This window comes from Colias croceus, chromosome 17, assembly GCF_905220415.1.
Source record: "Colias croceus chromosome 17, ilColCroc2.1".
NCBI classification, from domain to species: Eukaryota; Metazoa; Arthropoda; class Insecta; order Lepidoptera; family Pieridae; genus Colias; species Colias croceus.
In genome coordinates, this window is record NC_059553.1 from 7,094,863 (window position 1) to 7,109,562 (window position 14,700).

The 14,700-nt window shown below is 31.9% G+C and overlaps 2 protein-coding genes across 5 annotated transcripts; both read left to right on the forward strand.

Moving 5' to 3' along the window:
- The first annotated feature begins 905 nt into the window (after positions 1-905).
- On the forward strand, positions 906-14,137 carry LOC123698869 (speckle-type POZ protein-like). Of its 3 annotated transcripts, XM_045645674.1 has the most exons (3): positions 906-1,252; positions 1,397-1,687; positions 13,375-14,137. In XM_045645674.1, the coding sequence occupies exons 1-3, from the start codon at positions 1,225-1,227 to the stop codon at positions 13,800-13,802; spliced, it is 747 nt and encodes a 248-aa protein (XP_045501630.1). In that variant the 5' UTR covers positions 906-1,224; the 3' UTR covers positions 13,803-14,137. The 3 variants fall into 3 exon arrangements, with proteins under 3 accessions (XP_045501630.1, XP_045501628.1, XP_045501629.1); XM_045645672.1 differs by having other exon boundaries at positions 915-1,687; XM_045645673.1 differs by lacking the exons at positions 906-1,252; positions 1,397-1,687 and adding an exon at positions 10,831-10,944 and having other exon boundaries at positions 12,818-14,137.
- LOC123698870 lies at positions 11,155-12,317 on the forward strand. 2 transcript variants are annotated; one of them, XM_045645676.1, is made up of 4 exons: positions 11,155-11,316; positions 11,429-11,524; positions 11,648-11,713; positions 11,950-12,317. In XM_045645676.1, exons 2-4 carry the CDS (start codon positions 11,503-11,505, stop codon positions 12,276-12,278), a joined length of 417 nt encoding a protein of 138 aa, XP_045501632.1. In that variant the 5' UTR covers positions 11,155-11,316; positions 11,429-11,502; the 3' UTR covers positions 12,279-12,317. The 2 variants fall into 2 exon arrangements, with proteins under 2 accessions (XP_045501632.1, XP_045501633.1); XM_045645677.1 differs by having other exon boundaries at positions 11,155-11,298.
- Positions 14,138-14,700: the final 563 nt, after the last annotated feature.

Consider the following 14,700-nt stretch of genomic DNA (forward strand, 5'->3'; position numbering starts at 1 on the left):
AACTTTACCTCGCCTCGGCCGACTTCCGTTTGTTGTCGGTTTTTGCGCCCGAGTCAAAGGGCACGAAGTTACCTGAAGTTCGTTCTGAATATGAACGTATGCATTCCTCGCGAAGTTGAACGAGTGTGTAGTGTAGCACCGCGGACTTCAGTCAACTTCGGCCGAGTACTTCGCCGAGGAACTTCGCGAGTAGTGTGGAGGAGGCATTATATTATACGATTACATCGGAGAGGCCAACATTAGAAATATTTTTATTTTTTCTAAATGTTGGCAAGCTAAACTTAACATAGGCTCTTGGAAAAGTACAAATTAATTTATACTCAATGTCAATGGAATGAAGTTTAAAATTGCTTGCAAATGAAAGCCTAACCAAAACTATGTTCTAAGTGTCGACCCACTGGCTTCTACCTAATTGGTATCGAAATTTAAAACGAGATTTTAACAGAAATCCCGCAAAATATTTCAAGGAAAAGTATAAAATGTGAATCTAGTTGTATTCACATACTAATCAAGTCGAATTAAGTACTTAATGCCTAAATAAAGATATTCAGTAAAATTCAAATGGAATTATCCATTTTTGCTGTTTAGTGAGTTTTAATATTATATAAAAATGTTATATATAATTAATATTATATTATAATAAACTTATTGATCTACATTGTTGATGTTTTATTTTTAATTTCCTCTAAATTTGATTATGGATGAGAATTAGTGGGGTTGTTACCGGGCATCGAAAATTTTATCGACATCGATATAAAGTTTTATCGATATTAGCACTCATAAATAGGCATCACTAGCAACATCAACATTAAATGTTGGCAGCAATGTGGGTCATTTTTGACGTGAACTTCTCATAGGTTGGTATAAAAGATTTCCCATAGCTAATACATGCTTAAGTGTGCGTGAGCTCGAAATCGAAGTACTGAGTGCCGTGTCTTCATTACCTACTTGCTCTGTGGTACTAAGTGCCGTCTTTCTCATATATAAAAAAGTACTCTGTGGTGCCATCTCTTCCTATATTACTTGCTATGTGATCTTATCGCTATAAAATCGCCGATATCCAACTCGACGGTCCATATTCTAAATTTTATCCCAATATTGCTTTCTGCGTAAAGTGATAAGTGATTATAACTTACTCTGTGCGTCCGGCATAATCACAGCCGTACAGCCGTCGATTCGGCATAAATATTCGTTGCTCTTCATCGAACATAATAGGTATTTAACATGGAATGTAAAAACTTAGTACAACGAGGTAATACCCTTCAAGTTGAAATAGTTGTCAATTATAGTCCTACATATTATGATACTTTCGAAAGTCCTAACTACATTATCAGTGGCCTTGGTGTGTTCCAATTAAAATTAGTATTTATATTTAGTAAAAACTTAAATACTGCAGGTTTCGGGAATCCAGCATATGAATACAGAAATTTGATTTTCATAAAATTCGTAAAACGGCGAGAAGAGGTTAATTTTAAATACAATATCGAATTCACCAGCCGTGCATTGAAAATTATTAACAAAAATTTTACAAGTGACGATAGAAATTGGCGTTTAATTTATGATGACAAGAGAGTTAGTTCATATACCATTGATGTTTCAATTGTAATGAACATTCTACCGCCTGCTAGTGCCTTTGCATCTCTGCATAAGGACAGGGATTTCATTGATTTTGAGTTAAGAGGTGAAGATGGATCAGTACACATGCATAAAGCTGTACTTGCCGCTTCCAGTCCAGTTTTACATAGGATGTTAGGTGGCACTTGGAAGGAGAGCACTGAAGGCCTTGTAGATGTGCCCGGCATGTCCAAAACCACACTGGAAGCTTTTAAAGACTATTTATATTTGCATTCTTTACCTGACACTGGTTTGGAACATTTGCTCCTTCTTGCTTCTTATTATATGATGCCAGATTTAGAAGAATTATGTGTGCATAGGCTGATGAACAGCTGTCTAACAGCTGAAAATGCATGTGATTTGCTAGAGTTTGCTGCAAAACATAAGATAACAAGACTTTTAATTGCAATAATGGAGTCTGTTCAGAGTCGGGAGGTCAGTGTTGAAGATATGAGGAAACATTTTATAAAATGAGGTTAAAAATAAAATAATATAGGTCTCATTTTATTTCATTCATGAAGATAACACATATTATGTATGTTTTTTGTTTAATTGTTATAGTTATTGCAGTAGAATAATATATTTTCATGTAAGAATAAATGCATAAGTAAATAACTCATTTTTGTACCATGGACCTAAACTTTAAACGTCTTAATGTATGGGTAAAGTGGAAAGAAAAGTGTGAGCATTTTTTTTAATTGTATCAAAATGATATAACACAATAAATATAATTTAAATTGGTTATGATTGAATTTTGATTACATTTCCATTTTAACTAGTAATAAATAAATAAATAAGCAAATATAATATTGAGCAAATATTATGTACTACATACTTATTATAAATAACAAAGTTTATGTAAGGGAGTTTAATTTTATTTCATACATATTATAATGTGTAAAAATGCTCTCTTCCATTTTTCATAGTTAGGAACTACATATTTGTATTAAACTAAGAAACTTGTATATTTATTATACATTCATTTGTCTCATTAAAGAATATATATTATATTATATTATACATACACATACATAGTCCATTGAAATGTTACATTTTTTAGGCCTTGCGTTTTTTAGAGGACGCAATTTTGTTTTTTTATATGTAGGGGGGGTCAGTGTGAAGCTAAAACCAAGTTTGTGGGGTCACCACCCTTGGCCCACGGCCGCCATCTTGAAAATAGCGGTTGGAATGGTTTTTACGGGTTTTTACGATATGGGCATTTTTTTTTCTCTCAAAATATGCTACTGAATATTGTTTTCAGTATTTTGGGTAATTGTTGGTTTATTAGAGTAATAGATTTATTAAATTTTACTAAGAATGTTTTTGAATTTTATTTTAAACCCCGATTTTATATGAAATAGTGAAAAATAGTAACTTAGGCACGTTTTTTGGTCCAGAACGTTACCTAAGAATATTTTGCTTTTGAAATAAAACTAAAGTTAGAATTGGGTTTTTTTGGCATGTAGTAGCTTAATAATTGTCTTGTCTAGTAAATGAACATAAACTCTAGTTAAAAACGAAATAATTACTTATTGTAACTTGTAACAAATTGTCATGACCGTTACTTTTACGAAATTGCAATACTTAACTTTTATTTTATTAATGAAATAACTAGGGGCAAATCTAGAATTACAATACCAATCAGTACTTGAGAGTGCATTTGTTTCAAAATTATATAAAAAAATATTAATTTTTTTTCACAAAATAAAGAAAAACTATCAAAACTCTTCAATATTTCAGGGGACAGTCACGTATATCTGACCAATCAGTAACGGTCCTGACATAGTAAAGTTGAGGACATACTGGGACTAATTAAGAATGACTACTTAAAGCTCTTACTTGATGTAGTTTTGTAGCTAGCATATTTATCTCATAGTTGACTTGCAATTTGTTTTAAATTTAAATTCAGAACAAAAGCAAATTTATAAACCTCAAGTTAAATTTGGCAGGTGGCTAATAAGCAGAGCAATTTTATAGTACTAAAAATTCTCTCAGTGTATCCATATGTTTACGCTGTCTTTTTTGGTCCAGCTAATACGTTACCAGCCATTTGGTAACGAAAAGGACGTAACGGTCGCACATCTTTTCTTAGATTTTTAATCATTAACTGAATATATGAGATAATTGAATATCTTTAATCTATATAAAACCACAAATAATGTCACCATGTGAAACTACCTTTGTTTTAACTTTTAACATTCATTACAAAATCGTTCTAGAATCGTGAAACATTTACCGCTCAGTATGAGGTGAAAACTTTGCAAAATGACCCAAAGAGTATAATCACAATATACAGATACATACAGTAAGGAAACTTCATACAAAATGTTCGAAATGGCTCCCCCCCCATAAAGCGTGTTTTCGAGAGTATTGAGGGGGATCGATAGTAGCGGGTGACACATCCACAGATTTTGAATATAGTATGGAAAAAAGTTTAAAGTGATGTCATTTCACATTAAATAAATATCGATTGTTTCAGTTTGTAGCCCTTTCAATAAATATATATCTGTATCGTATCTGACTACAAGTTAAAAAGAGACTATTTATTAATTTCTATAGATATGGCAGTATGAGTTTTAAATTATGTTGACATATTTTCTACCAAAATGATAGCTACAAATAGTACTTACCTATTAGGAGTCCAGTCTGTTTAAAGACCGCATCTATTTTTTACGCAATCTAGAAGAGCACGAAAATCTAAAAAATGGAAACCTTAAAAAATCTTGTTTAAATTTATGTGCATAATTACGTAAATATTAGGGAAGAAAAAGATAGATATTATAATAATTATTGTATTTTTATCGATACGTGACTTTACCACTTTGTCAAGCACTAAGCCTGTCAAACTATTTTCTTTTTCATCCTAAAACAAAAAGGTTATATAAAAGGAGGTTCTATGTTCGTATAATAATAATTTTAATTTATTTTTGCATATTTTGTGTTTTTTAATTTAATTTAATTTATCGTTTTAAAAATAATTTAGTAGGTATACCTACATACAAGTATTGTTAATTCTGGTTTAAAATAATTATTGAATACTTATATGTATCATACAAATATCAAGCATTATAAATAATTTAGGTACCTAGGTACCTACATTAAAATAGCCTTCGGCGTCCAAAAAAGACAAGATTTCGAAATATAGCACTGAAAAAAACGTACCTATTTACTTTTACAAGGTATATATTTTATTGAGATTGTTTCTTCTTGTAAATTCATATTTAGCCTACACCATTTTTTAATTTTAACGGGTTTTAATCTCAAAATTACCACAAAGTCAACTGTGAAAAAAAGCAAACAGAAATATACAGGCCGAATTGATAACCTCCTCCATTTTTGAAGTCGGTTAAATATCAAAAAGGTAACAGCCCTATAGCTATACGTCATAATTTCATCGCAGGGGCTTAGTTTCCTAACTGTATGTACGTAGTATATATCTGTCAACTGTGGTATAATGTATACCTATGTCGTGGTCATATCGTAGATTTGATCATTTCATGATATGAGTGGCCATTTCACGAAATGGTCGCATATCGTGAAATGGCCAACATAGTTTGATATCGTTAAATCGTCAACGTTTCACGATTTGGTCATCCACATTTGGCCAGATCGTATAAAATATAAAGAGTCCATACAATATTAAAAAAATTCAGAATAACTATATTCTTAAAACTTGTTTAATGTCATTTAAGTTAGTGCCGCGGCAGCGGCCGGCGAATGCCAGAAGCGAATCGTTTTTGCAATAGAAAACAGTTAGGTTAGGTTAGGTTAGAGCGTTTTCACATTGTCCGGTCCGATATCGGATATCGGAAGCCGATAGCCGATATCCGATATCGGACACAATTTGCCCTTTCACATTATCCGATAATATCGTCCCGATATCATGAGTGTTGCCAGAAACTGGAAAAGTAGATATATGGAGAATTAAAAAAAACAGTGGATGCATTTATGTTACAAAAAATAAACTTTATTTTAAATAAAATAAATAGTAATAAATAAACTATGTTTTTCAAACCGGTTTAATTTGCTGACTGCGGAGTTTGGATTTGTACCCTCTGCAGAGTCAGAATCTAGCTTCAATATTCAATTTCATTGTGAGGCTTGTTTTTTTTTGTATGCTGTTTTTCTTTTTTTAATAATAGAACATGTTGTGTGGTCGTAGTGAATTTTAGAACTTTTTTATATTAAATCATGTACGACTGTTATGTTCATAAACAAATAAAATAAAATAAAATTCAACTCAGTATTAAAGCGACGAAACTGGCAAATATAAATTCAAATTACATTTACAAATGTAGGTGCTGTTATTACAATTTTATAGTGCTAATAATAATATATACAGGGTTACTTGTAAAACACCAGCAACCTCGCAGGATAAGATAGCTAACATCATAAGTAACAACATTTGTTCTACGACTTTTGATAACTTGTTAGATTTTATTTTCATACAAAAATAAATATTCATTTAATTTTCCGTTTGAATATTATAAACTCTACGCGCATTCCAAAAATTACGTAAACAAGAAGCGAACGAGAGGGGTAAGGGGGCGTCGCGTCGTCCTTTCGATAATGAATAGAACATAGACTTACGAATGTTAGGAGAGTACAATAAAATTAAAAAATCATTTAAAAATAATTTATTGCGTTATGCCAAAAGTCGTAGATCAAATGTTGTTACATAAGATGTTAGCTAGCTTGTCCTGCGAGGTTGCCGGTGTTTTAAAAATAACCCTGTATATTATACCTATAAATAATAGGTAGAATGTACATCATTCTACCTATTATCTGGGTGCGCAAATATTAAACGAAATAAATTAAACTAAACTAATTCTTCGTTGTCACAGATTCCGCAATGTAATAAATTCTTGAATGTCATAAAATTGTTTCTCCATTAACTTCTAAAATATGTCATACTATTTTTGTTGATTTATTGTACATGTTGGAAAGTGCAGTATATTTTGATACCTCGTTAACATAATATGCAAATTTACTTTTCCTTTCTTAAAATATTCTGGGTAGTATTTAACAAATTTTATAACTACCCCTTTCTTTCCAAGCTAGTACCTATTTGAAAAATCAGTAGATCACCCGAAAAATCATAAGGTCTAGCAACACTGGTCATCATGGCAAACTATAATAAAAAACTTTATTTGTTGATTTATTATATTTGAGACGTAAAAAAAGATATAGATATTTTTATTTACTTCAGTTCAGCCAATTGCCGTATATTATAGGACGGTATTAAAATAGCTCCCGTAAAAATAGTATTTTTAATGCCTTTAAATACTTAAATGAATGTTTTCTTAATAAAAAGGTTTAAAGTAAATGAAAGGATTTTTTTTTACATTTAGCGCCTAGAAATGACTGAAAATACACAAACTAGTGCTTTTTTTGCTGTTGGTATACCACCTTTTCGAAAATTGAGTTGGTAACACTGAACATTATCGTCCGATAGTTCACGGGAATATCGGTGTTGGCTCCGATATCCGATATCGGACCGGACAATGTGAAAGACAGGTACCTAAATCATACATTTTACTTCCCTCCGATATCGGATATCGGCTATCGGCGTCCGATATCCGATATCGGATCGGATAATGTGAAAACGCTCTTATGAGTTTGGGTTCCAGTATGACTATAGTTCCATGGGTGGAAAGGACCAAGAAGCTTATATCCTCTAATACACTGGAGATTGCACTATGACCATTAACTTGAAACAAGAAACTATGACATTCAATGACGTCAGTCATGTTTTTTGTCTCTTTCTGTCGAGTGACCACGCTGGTTTGTAAATTCAGGATTTTTCAAAATAGAAAAAACTAAAAATCATGGTCTATAAATAATAACGACATATATTTTTAACAGTATTTATATTATAATATTATGGTCATACTTTATAGGTAGGTACATACAATTTTAATTGGTATAGAATGATAGTTATAAATAATTTTTGGCTACAAAGCTTGGATATGAACCGATATATAGCATTAACATCCTTTGTAAATAGAGGAAAGTTGTGTTTTGCATCAGATGCTGTTTACCAAATTGTTAGCTACTCAGATCTTCTTTTTAAACGCGTTGCTTCGACGGGTCAATTTCAAGCCAGAATCATCAAAGAAAAACTGTTTATAGCAGCCTTGCACAAATTTCAGCTAACTTTACAAAGTTTATTTTTAAAAAGGTATTTTTTTCTGGGTCGTAATCCTCAGTAACCTTGATGGGCACATATATTTCTTTTTATTTTACTTTTTGGAAAGCTGGAATACGTAAAACAAAAAAATATGAGGTAAGTTAAAAAAGTATAAATTTCAATGTAAAAACGAACAATCTTATAACTACATGTGAGTGCAATACCGATGTCATGTGTTGTTTCATTACTAGTAACAATCTTTAAAATGGTGTTCTAAATTTTCATCATAATATTGTTATTACAATATATTCTCTTCGCTATCCATAAAAACTCGCCATCATGGTTACCTTACTTGTTAAATCTGTTTATTGAAAACTTGTTGAAAAATGATAAAGTATTAGGGAAATAACAAATTTAACATGACTGCTTACTAAAATGATGCTAAATTAGACAATTTTTGCCATTGAAATGATTCTAAACAGGTAAATGCAGGAGTATTGAGGAATATTGTAAATAACGTAAATATACACTTGCCTGTGAAATTCTATGCCAGAATTTGGTGTCCAAACACTTCTGCAATTTTGCACAATACAATGCATTCTTTATATTCGGAAAATATTCATTAAATAAGCAACAATATTATAACTTAAATATTCGAAGCGACGCAATTTTTTTGACACACATGCCATATTGACAAAGTGAGAGTTGCTACATTTTTATTATGGTGACTACCCATAATCAGGGAGTATCGCTTTTTAATAATTGGTTCAGATACTTAGTTTATTTAGCATAAATAATAATTGTCTCATCAAACAATGCTTCTGAATGACGTTGTTGTCAATTTATCAACAAACTCATGTACAAAAACTAACCTTTTGCACAGAATATTACAGCATACATAGTAGCCTTGGGAAAACTTCGTATTAACAGTGGCAATACCAAGTTAGGTGTGAAAGTGATAAAAAACATGAACTGGGCAATATTTTCTTGTTACACGTCAATGTTCATACCGAAATCTCCAATCTAAGAGCAATAAACCTATAGAGTTCTTATATTGAGACAGAACAAAATACATATTTTCTAATCTACTTACTCTTAGTCAATAACAACATAAGCCAGATTGAGATAGCGATAGAGTATCTGCACTGTCTTCAAACGTATCGCGCCGGCAGTCAGTTTGTTTTCCAACCAGCTGGTGGGCTCAGTGCGTCAAGTGTTTTTAACGAAATATTTAGAAAATATAAAGTGTACAGTGTTTCTTTTTATTTGTCAGTGTGCTAAAATAACTATTGTATGTTTATCAACCGGCTATCACTAGTCGAATGGGAGTTTTGGATAAAAACAATGTGCAAATATCTTTCCATCGGTAAGTGATTTTCAGCAAATTGATAAATATTTATGTTTTAAACCTATTTGAAGGTTTTATCAAGCGCTTTTTTGTAATTTTATGTTGTAACTGTAACATTTACCCACTTTATGGGGTTGTGGAATATAAAATAATGAAATTATTTTTAAAAAACGTCACAATAATATCACGTTTGGCATTTTGTTTACCACCGTAGTGTTGTAACACATCTAGCGTATATTATCTATTTATGACAAAAAATCTATTTCATATTAACGTTGATTTATTTATTTTGTTTCTTAAATCAGATTTATATGTAGTTGTTGTTGCAAATAATAGATGTAAATTTTTTACCGCAGGAAAATAAAACATACCACGTGGTTGTTTTATTTGCCTTATGTGTTTTAGTTTTCGTTTGTTGTTTATTAATTTCTCTTTCAGATTATTAATAAATTCATTTTGTTTTAGATTTCCAGAGCTAAATAAAAAATGGGTATAAAACATGAGACATGAGTTGATTGGACGCCGCCACAATTTGCTATATTGTGTTCACAGCATTTCGAGCCTGCGTGTTATCAAGATGGATAAACTAGAAGAATTGTGCAATCTTACGCTTACGTTTTTTTTTTGTTCCTGTAGTTAGATAATAAATACATTTGATTAAAGAGAGTGAATTTTTATTTTGAAAATTTTTACACATAAGTTACTTTAAATGTGTAACTATGTGAAAATTAAACGGTTAATTAAATGACAGTTCTCATAGATGAGAAACTACTATTGAAATACATACTTAATATACATGCGTTTTCAAAGAAAAACCCGCATAGTTCCCATTCCTGTTGGATTTACGGGATCAAAAGTAATTTTTCCAAATTTCATTGTAATCGGTTTAGTAGTATTCGCGTGAAAGAGTAACAAACATTCATCCTCACAAACTTTCGCTTTATTAGTAGGATGTTAGGAAAATGTTTTCATTAAGACTGTCTTTTTATTAACTTGTTAAAATGCTGCATGATTCCTTCATGCTGACTGTGCCTTTCTCCTCACTCCTTTAACTTTATCATCATTTCCTTCTTTATTTTAAATTACATTTCAAGTTTTAAGATTTCTTTTATAATATACTAGCTTTCCGCCCGCGTTTTTAAAGAAAATCCTGCACAGTTCCCGTTCACGTGGGATTTCCGGGATAAAACCTAACCTATGTGTGTATGTACAAAATTTCATTGTAATCGGTTCCGCAGTGAAAGAATAACATCCATTCTCGCATAATTTCGCATTTATTATATACAAATAATGTATTCAACTGAAATTAATTATAAGTTTTGTTTTTTTTATTTATTATTTCACGAAACCGTAAATGCAAAATACATTCACGATTTTATCGATTGAAGCACATCCATCACTATCACCTTCTATCTATCTAAATACGTACCTATAGTAAAAATGGTGCCATGACTATGTTGAAACGTAGCTTGTTGTCTATAGCTGTCTCATTCTTTCATACGACGTTTTCTTTAGATAGAGAGAAACAAATATATGTAAATTGTATACGCTCGATACAAGTACTCTATAGGTTTATTGCTCTGTAAGCTTCTTGGAAAGGCTTAGGCCCCGTTTCCACCTGCAAGTAAACTTCTGCGAGAACTGTCCGACAGTCTGTCTGACAGCAACTTGCACGTCTACTTGCAGGTGGAAACGCGGAATTAGACTTGCAAGTTGCTGTCAGACAGACTGTCGGACATTTCTCGCGGAAGTTTTCTTGCAGGTGGAAACGGGGCCTTAGAGTCATAGAGTAATTTATTATATACGGGTAACTATAGTTCTCGATGAGAGTACACACTTCATTCAATATTGCATTCTGCGCAGGCCCCTGACAGCCTAGTTTCATAATGGCTAGTTGTGGCGCTGCATTACTTCCTGTTCTTTTTTTCTTTTTTTTTCTACTTGTTCCTGTCTACGGCGCCATTTTGAGAAGCCATGTTATGACAATTGACATTTATTTGAATTTTTGATACGATATACCTTCTACTAGTCTCTAAAGTGTTCTACTGTAAATACCTAAGTGCTAAATTTGCCATGGGACTATCAAAGTGTTGTGTCGGTGGTTGCACCGCAACCAATGCGACGAATCGGCTTTTTTGTTTTCCGCAGAAATCAGAATGATAATTTCAGGAACCTGTGGATGTCCTTTCTGGTGCCCACTAATTATGTAAATAGCTGATATTTGGTAAGACAGGTTTCATGGCTCCAAACAAATACTTTGACATACTTTACATACCTTCTATTTGTGTTTGAATTATATTTTTAAATGTTACATAATATGTATTTACTTGTTACAGTACAAAATGCTCTGAGTGATCACAATTATCACAAAGTGGAATCAGATGAGAATGAAAATGTTACAGATAATATTATGTTGGTCATTGGAAGGGCAGGTATGTAATATGCACTCAAATTTTTAGATGAGATTAGCGTGTTCAAACAAACAAACAAACTCTTCAGCTTTATAATATTAGTATAATATATAGTATAGATTTATATAAGTTCTTTGGTTTTAGGTGATGATTATCATGAACATCCATCATGCATTACAGCTATTCCAGTTGTTATGAAAAGACCTACAGGTATGTGATTTATGATAGTTTATAGTTGATAAATCCATGTTTGTAAATTTTACTAAGTTTTTTATTCATGTTCTCAGATTTTACTATAAAGCTGTTTTTAAGAGAATTCCATTAGCTGTTATTAGATTCAAAGTTTCATATGTATGTAATGTGTGTAGGTACTTTATATTTAATATTAACAATAAAAACTATGTGTTTCCAAGATTTTAATTTCTTACAAATATTTTTAATTTTAGATAACATTCACACGGGCAGCAGTAGCAGTGTGGCTACTACAGCGGAAGTTGTGGAGTTCTTCGACGATTTATTTGATAGCGTAAATTGTTATCCTGGAGGCGCAACAAAAGGGAAAATGAGAAAAGCAGTAAAAATAAACTCTTGCAAATGCTGCTCTTGCAAAAAAAATTGCATGAAGAGCTTTACTAGTAAATCTACAGAGGATAATATTTATTCTTACATGCGCCAAAGAGAATATAAACTTTTAAAAAATAGTAATTTAGTTTATCCAAGTTCCAAACTTCTAGTGTTGTACAGGGAAGCAAGTTGTTTAAACATAATTATTTAAACGATAACTGTATCCAAAACGAAATTGGGGCAAATTTAAGAGAAAAAATTCAAGATTTGGAGTTTTCCTGGTAAGGGTGTCAGAAAACACACAATATGTGTTTAAAAAAAATGTTTTTACATATATTGTTACGCTTCATGTCCATAACTGGAGCAATATTATAAATAAAATTTTAAAGGGAGCTATAGAGGAGAGATATGTGCAAAAAATGGCAGGAATCCATAAAATTGCTTTTATGAAATATAAAACAAATAAATTAAGAAAAAGGGCATTAAATAAATAAACATTGAAAACGAAATCTGTTTTATTTTTAATATTCGCAATAATAATGCTTGGAAGTCACGTAGTATCTAGTACGTAGTATTTTTATCGATACAATGGGCACCTCACTAAAGTATCGATAGATATCGAACTGGTAGGCAACACTACTTTTTACTGTCAAAATTGGTAAGGCTACAGCAGCGCCACAACTGGCCAACTGAAACTATGGAAAACATCACTGTCGCATCTGTTACGTAGTAACTAATACTTAATCTGTGATTCTGCGTATTATAAGTGATTATAATTTACTCTGTGCGTTCGGCTTAATCACAGCCGTTTAACAACATTCGTCGCTCTTCATCCGACATAATAAATAACATGGAATGTAAAAACTTAGTACAACGAGGTAATACCCTTCAAGTTGAAATAGGTGTCAACATTAATGGTAGTGGTGGTACATTCAATTTCGAAAGTCCTAAGTACATTATCAGTGACCTTTGTGTCTTCCAATTAAAATTAGTATGTTTTATAGAAATAATTATTAATGGCTGCTTGAATCAATACAAAAATTTGATTTTCATAAAATTCGTAAAACGGCGAGAAGAGGATAATTTTAAATACAATATCAAATTCACCAGCCGTGCATTGGAAATTATTAACAAAAAATTTACAAGTGACGATGGAAATTGGCATTTAATTTATTATAACAAGAAAGATAGATCATATACCATTGATGTTTCAATTGTAATGGACATTCTACCGCCTGCTACTGCTACTCTTGCATATTTTCTGCATAAGGACAGGGATTTCATTGATTTTGAGTTAAGAGGTGAAGATGGATCAGTACACATGCATAAAGCTGTACTTGCCGCTTCCAGTCCAGTTTTACATAGGATGTTAGGTGGCACTTGGAAGGAGAGCACTGAAGGCCTTGTAGATGTGCCCGGCACGACCAAAACCACACTGGAAGCTTTTAAAGACTATTTATATTTGCATTCTTTACCTGACACTGGTTTGGAACATTTGCTCCTTCTTGCTTCTTATTATATGATGCCAGATTTAGAAGAATTATGTGTGCATAAGCTGGTGGACTGTCTAAGAGCTGAAAATGCATGTGATTTGCTAGAGTTTGCTGCAAAACATAAGATGACAAGACTTTTAATTGCAATACTGGAGTCTGTTCAGAATGGGGAGGTCAGTGTTGAAGATATGAGGGAACATTTTATGAATGAGGTTAAAAATAAAATAGAGAATATGCACTAACAAAAACAAGATGGAGTAACTTTCTATAGTAATTTTCTGATTTTCAAAAATTCGTAACTCAAAAACTAAAAGTTTCCTTGGTGTGAAATTTCAGATTTGGGTTCCATAGGACAATAGCTAACCGCAAAAAAATTGACGACTCTCAACTCCACGCCCTATAATGTACAGTTTAGCCTAATATATTTTCATGTAAGAATAAATACATAAGTAAATAACTCATTTTTGTACCATGGACCTAAACTTAAAACGTCTTATGTATTTAATGTATGGGTAAAGTGGAAAGAAAAGTGTGAGCATTTTTTTTTTTATTGTATCAAAATGATAAAACACAATAAATATAAGGTCAGGTGGGGTAAGAGGAACATATTTCATTTTCAGTAAAATATTTTGACTGCTAGGAACAACATTTATAGCTTTTTAAGATGTTTGAAACACACAGAACTTACCTTTATGTATTAGCTTCCCGTAGGCTAAATGTCATTACTCTAATAACAGTTCTTACGAAGATATTGACATTAATGTCAAGATTGAGTAATCGTTCCTCTTCCCCCTTACAAGGGGTAAGAGGGACAGTCATTGTATTTCCTAAGATTGGAGTTTGAATTAAAATATTCGTTACTAAATGTTCGTTAATTTGTAGGTAGAATGTCTTTGGTCAATATTAGATCTTAATGTCGATGAAATAAGGTATAATTTGGAATAAAAAACATGAATACATCAATTCGGGGTAAGAGGGACATACAGGTTCGATCAGGGGTGGCAAACTAAAAAGAAGTCGACAAGTTAGACTGCTATTTTTATTTAATCATATAAACTATGTGATATGAGATCAACATTGCGATTCAGTCTTTAACCCTTAATCGGCCATGACTTCAAACAAGTTTATTTTAATACATCA

What these genes read in the sequence shown, in the direction of transcription:
- LOC123698870 (XM_045645676.1), top strand. Translation starts at nt 11,503, where the DNA reads ATGTTGGTCATTGGAAGGGCAG. An exon ending in GTTGGTCATTGGAAGGGCAG is followed by an intron (nt 11,525 to 11,647) that starts GTATGTAATATG and finishes CTTTGGTTTTAG; the next exon opens with GTGATGATTATCATGAACAT. An exon ending in TGTTATGAAAAGACCTACAG is followed by an intron (nt 11,714 to 11,949) that starts GTATGTGATTTA and finishes TTTTAATTTTAG; the next exon opens with ATAACATTCACACGGGCAGC.
- LOC123698869 (XM_045645672.1), top strand. Translation starts at nt 1,225, where the DNA reads ATGGAATGTAAAAACTTAGTACAACGAGGTAATACCCTTCAAGTTGAA. An exon ending in TTTTGAGTTAAGAGGTGAAG is followed by an intron (nt 1,688 to 13,374) that starts ATGGATCAGTAC and finishes TAAGAGGTGAAG; the next exon opens with ATGGATCAGTACACATGCAT.